This window comes from Convolutriloba macropyga, chromosome 8, assembly GCF_964194025.1.
Source record: "Convolutriloba macropyga chromosome 8, txConMacr16.3, whole genome shotgun sequence".
In the NCBI taxonomy this organism is placed as follows: domain Eukaryota; kingdom Metazoa; phylum Xenacoelomorpha; order Acoela; family Convolutidae; genus Convolutriloba; species Convolutriloba macropyga.
This window is the reverse complement of record NC_134475.1, coordinates 66,760,494-66,766,094: the sequence shown is the minus strand read 5'-3', so window position 1 is coordinate 66,766,094 and position 5,601 is coordinate 66,760,494. Positions and strand designations below refer to the sequence as shown.

General features: G+C 36.0%; 1 protein-coding gene across 1 annotated transcript in view; it reads left to right on the top strand.

Moving 5' to 3' along the window:
• The window catches only part of LOC142345147 (uncharacterized), a 6,097-nt gene extending 907 nt beyond the window's left edge, over positions 1-5,190 (top strand). The window contains exons 2-4 of the mRNA XM_075397236.1: positions 972-1,164; positions 4,084-4,181; positions 4,655-5,190. Coding sequence (XP_075253351.1) covers positions 972-1,164; positions 4,084-4,181; positions 4,655-5,019 — 656 coding nt within the window. The 3' untranslated portion in view covers positions 5,020-5,190. The remainder of the gene's footprint in view (positions 1-971; positions 1,165-4,083; positions 4,182-4,654) is intronic.
• The last annotated feature ends 411 nt before the right edge of the window (positions 5,191-5,601 follow it).

Here is a 5,601-nt window from a genome sequence, read left to right as displayed (position 1 = left end):
ATTCTTTGGCTTCTCAAGTGGCTTTTTCACGTTTTCGTTCTTCATTTTTGAGTGATCTCTATTGCTCTCACTCCGAAGTAAAGCTTGTTGAAATAAAATCGATTTCAGCGAAGTTAAAATAAGGCCCTGATAGCCCAGTGGCCTGTGCTTCTGGTGACGGATTGGAAGGTCAATGGTTTCAATTCGGGCGTGGGCATTTAGTTTTGCACCTAGAAAACCTGTTGAAAGTGAAAGATAAGGTCCTCAAATAGTTGTAATGGATTTAAAGCAATGTTTCCCAAAAATTGCGAATCTATCTATCTGCTTAATTAGCTTTTCTTTGACAGCCCCTTTTGCTGCGTTTTTAAAGCGTCTACCATCTTCACTTAATTGTCTGATTCAAAAAGAGCTAAGAATGGCACTTTTTGCCGTTAAAAATTGGAACTAAAACTTTGAATAACTTATAATGGGAGGGGAATATCCTTAGGTCGATTATGATCTCGTACTAATAAAATTGGATTAAAATTAATTTCTTTTGTTTCGCTTGTTTTGTTCTAATGAGAAGGGCTATTCAAGAAGTCGACTTCTTCCGTCACGTTTTGAGATGATTTTGTTGTGTCGATTTTTTGCCGACTTTTCAAAGTCGAGTAAAAGTCAATGTGTCCTTGAAAACTACAACAAGCAAAAAAAACTCTTAAAATGTTTCCAGTGCTGGATTTTAGATCGAGCATTTTTGAGCATCAACTTGGTTTTTCATTGGTCAACACTTAAATTTCCATTTTTTATTTTTCGAGTTTCTAGTCTGGATACTAGGAGTTTTTTTTTATTTCAAGTTTTTGGTTCTGCTGAGAAAGTCTCTAATGTTACTACTTCTCATTTTACTACTGCATTATGATTGCAAAAATGAAATAGTTAAAATCACTTGCGACCTGAATTTAATTTGTAGATGAAAATATTATATACACTAGGACGCTAAGTTTTTTTTGTTTCAGGATTCTACGTAGCTGATGGGAAGCTGAACTTTTTCCTGGAAGCAGATTTAGATGCAAGTATGACAGTGAACACTGACATTGAGGTGGACTTTGGATTTCGAGTTCTGGGCAAATGTGTGAAGAAAGTGGCTCACAAAACAGTCCATGCGGACATCCTTGCCGAAGGAAAAATACTCATGCGCGCCGTCATTAGGTTTGTATGGTACTCGTCTCTTCTTATAAACCACGATCATAATTTTGTCAATGGCATATGAGCGCAGGTTGATCTTTCTGTTCAGCCTCTGAGTAAAAAATATCATAAGTTTTAAATAATTTATTGATTGTTTTTGACGTGGTAATAATTATTGTGAATGAAGTTGTTGTCTTCTGAAATAGGAAGACTGCAGTTGCAGATTGTCTCCAGGTCTCTGTTGACCTATATGGGCCTTGCTAATAGCCGCCATCAGCCTCTAAATTGCTTTTATTCAGGCACTTTACAATTCAAAGAATTTCAATCATGTTTGGGCGCTGTTTTTTATGACTCGAAGAGGCGTTACGATTTTCTGTTTTTGGACGCAAAGTATGTTTTTATATAACTTCTATTGGAGTAATTTCGAAGCAAGAAACGAAAGGCGTTGAGTAGTTTGAGTTGAACAAAATTGGAATGTGGAACGAAAAGCGAGAAGTTTTTTTTCTCAAACCTTTGTTTCCGAGAGAGCAAATGGTGACGTGAAAAAATTTTTTCTAAGGCATTAATTTTTTTTGTCCACGGGTGGCTTGTTCAAGTGTTTCTCTCTTAACTTAGATGTTTTTCTTGAAAAGTTAATTAGGTTGCGGTTATAACATTCAGGCTGTTTAAATTATGAAATGATTGAAAGTTTGCAGGGCTAAAGCAGTTATTGTTCAAAAAATTGAGAAAAATGAGAAAGGTATGTTTGTTCTCTATTTTTAGGGTTTTTAATTTCTTCAGAACTAGAGAAGTTTCAGCACCTAATGAGGTTTCCACAGGATAACCTGCCCAATTAGTATTTTGATTCCACGAAAGAAAGCTGTTATGTACTTGTGTTGTATAAAAAAAATATAAAATTTTCTAATTCCTCTCGAACGAAGTTTGAAGCAATTTTTGTAAACGTATGTCTTTTATGCTAAATTTTTACCTGACCATGTTTGTGCTTTTATTCTAGAACATTCTTTGACTTCCTAAGTGACTTTTTCGTGCTTCTCCATTTTTGAGTGATCTCAACTGCTCTTAATGCGAAGTAAAGTTTTCGCTGGATCAATTTTAGCATATTAAATCACCAGGGCCTGATAGCAGAATGGTGAATGCTTTTGTCGAAGACTCCTAAGGTCGCGGGTTTGAATCGCACTTCGTCGGATCCTTTTGCGCCAATACACACAACTTTTTAATAGGCTAAATCTCTTTTTGAGATGCCCAGCTTGTTTTTCGAGAGCAGGTTTTCCGACTTATAGTTTTTGGCTGTTTTTCTATTGTTATTTAAAATCAGGTAGCTTTTTCTGGATTTTTTGGTTGGTCTGTTAGACGATAGTTATTTCTAAGTCTAGATTTTTGGTGAAGACGACTCGTCGAGTCCTTTCCGGTGTTCTTCTGTCTGTTTAAGATCTCACATTTTCATAATTTTTGAAGCCAACTTGGAAAGGTGATTCTTTTTACGCTGAAACAAGAAGTAGAAGAAAAAAGAGTGGTTTTGCAGCCGGAATTGTTGCACTTTATTCCACTCTGATTTTAAAGTAGAGTGAAAAATGAAAATTGGTATTTTCGTTTTGTTCACGTGCGGAAAATTGACTTCTGTTTCTGCTGGTTCTTCGAGTTATTTCAGCAGTGGTTTTCTAAATGCTTTTCCAAATCAATTTCAATTTATTTTGAGGTCTAGTTTTAGTTTTGTCAATGATAGTTCAGTTTTAGTTTTGAATGATAGTTTCACCTTTTTCAGTTCGTTTCACCTTTTGTTCACATTTTTTGTTTTGCAGAAGTCAAGATTTTTGACTTAAGTTCTGTCATACTTCACTCGCTGTTTGCATTGAATGTATTTTAAATCCATGCAGTCAATGAATTAAGTAACATAGTGAATACGATCAAGGGCACTGGATGCACCGATAAAGCCCGGTCGCTAAAGTTGTAATGCATTAGGTTATTAGAGATTATTAGAGCGATTGCTAGCTAGAATTAGTCTTCAGCTAAATAGCATTTAGTTTACAGGCTGAATTAAGGGTATTGGTGTAAATATTTAACTAAAATTGCACACCAAATTAGAACACTTTTTTGACGTTTGGGAGAAAAAGGCAATCATTTTGTATTTCTGTTTCAATCCCATTGAACCTCAAGAGGGTCAACGGCTACTATTTTCCTAATATCTTTTGGCTATGCTCTAAACTTTCTCCTGTTAAGTTCATAGATACTTTGTATTTGCATTTTTTAAAATCCATCTACTGTAGAGGTCTCAGTTCTCAATTAGATTTTCGATTAGTTGCAATGCCGAACTTCAGCTTTTACTGCTTTTGTGATTGTCTGCTAGTTTAAACCAAATGTTTGTAAAATGTCATAAAAACTTGTTCGAACTTATGCGGCACCACACTTCAGAATAATGCCATAAAAATCAAAGCATAATCTTGAAAATCAGCTGCCTCTGATTCTCAACCTAGACAATAAAAGCAGCACTTGCCACGAAACTATTTGGATTATAGCAGAATCCATTTTCCAATCCTAATACGCGGGAAAGAATATTTCAAGCCGTCACAGTTGTCTTATGCCACTCGCTACCATATGATAACATGGAAACTGATTATCCTTAATTATTATGTGAGCGAAATCCAGGGATAACCGCAAACACGGGTCGAGGATTCACAGAGAAATGTAAGATTTGTGGTGTAAATAAAATTTTTTAACCGTAAATTGTCCGCATCTAGTAGTGGTGAAAGCATTATGATTGGCGTTCAGCTGTGGCGTTCTTTTTTCCCTCGCATTTAACGCTGAAACTGGCTATTCATGCTACTATTCACCGAAGATCTTTTGAAGCAATTTTTAGCTTTGACGCCTGGCCGGGTAACGAATTTTGTCAAGTAATAACGCCTTTATTGTACAGACTTTTCGTTAAATGCAATTAGTGCTTTTCAGTGGAAAACTGAGCGTTGAGAATAGTGATTCTGGCCAATACAGTGTGACATTCCCACTTGACTTCACAATCAGTGTCAAGCCATACAACTGGGTCGTAGGTAAGACATCTTCATCGGTAAGCTTATTTCTGATGTTACTGCTCAACGTGTTATCTTATCTTCGCTTTCATAAATAGTTAATGAAGCATAGAGCCCACTTAATTATAGTTTACTTCAGTCAATTAATAGCTCCAGGCTGTATTTAAACGTCGTGAAAATAGTGTTAAAACTTACTCTTGCCGTTACTGAGAACTTCTGGCGTTTACCGAGAACCGCGAAGCTGTTCGATATATTGAATTAGAATTTCGAAGTGACCTCTGCAGATTCAGATAACCTTGCTTGAAGCACTGGCACTATATATGCAAATATCAGAACTTGTTCGTGCGTTTATCAAGTAATTCCACATAATACTTTTTTAAAACATCCAGTAACAATGATGATTCCTAGTTTTCACTTAATTTTCTCAACTTGTCTTTGATTTTTAATCGGACGTCGGGCAATGTCACCGATATGATTAGCTTTTGTTTTTTCAGACCAAACTTCAGTATCCAGATGCTCCATCAAAATCCTGGATGGAATCAAATTGGGCTCATATTGTGGTTATGTCAAAGACCAAGTGCAAAAGAAGTTCCAGAGCTATCTGGACAAATTCTCTCAAATCAAAGCGCCTATAATCTTGGAAAAATTGGAGAAGTCTATTGGGAAAATGGTGGGCAATCAGGTGGAATTCCCGGTGGAAATAGTGGACAAGGGTTATGAGGGTGATGATAATAGTGAATTATATGAAGAGTTTGATGCAGATAACTGGGAGATTATTTACATGGCTCTTGGGCTCAAATACCTACCAGAACCAAAGTCTGCCTTCTGGGTTGAGTGGGGAGCGGATCAGAGCGATTAAAAAGCGACAAGTTGCTCTAAAACTGATTAAAATTCCGTAAACTTTGATGTAAAATTGTATACATATTTACTAGCATGCCAAGAGATATAAACCTGCGCCAACTGAAGTTATAAAACAACTGAAGTATAGTTTGTCACATATCGAAAATGTGTAAGCTAAATATATTACCGATATCTTTTTTGATGCTTATAATTGAGTCAATGAAGAACCAAAATGAACGGCAAAGCTATATTATGAAGATTTTGCTTCTCGAGTTGCAGTCATGATATCCATAAAAGGGCAACGATTTCTCAAAATATCACAAATGATGAAATGCTACTTAAACGAGAATGCTTATAATGTTTCATCATTTAAAACAGTTATTAATTGCTCCCGAACGAAGTTCATAGAAATTATTGTGAACGTGTGTCTTTTTAATGCAAATTTTTTGTCTGACCCATTTGACTTTTCGTCCTCAAAAACGGGATGAGCAGGAATTACTAGGAGGACATTACGCCTAACCAGTGTCTACGAAAGGGAACCGCCAAAACTGTTTGAGGCGACAATTTTATTGTGTGAAAGGCGGTTCTTAATGTTGAGAGT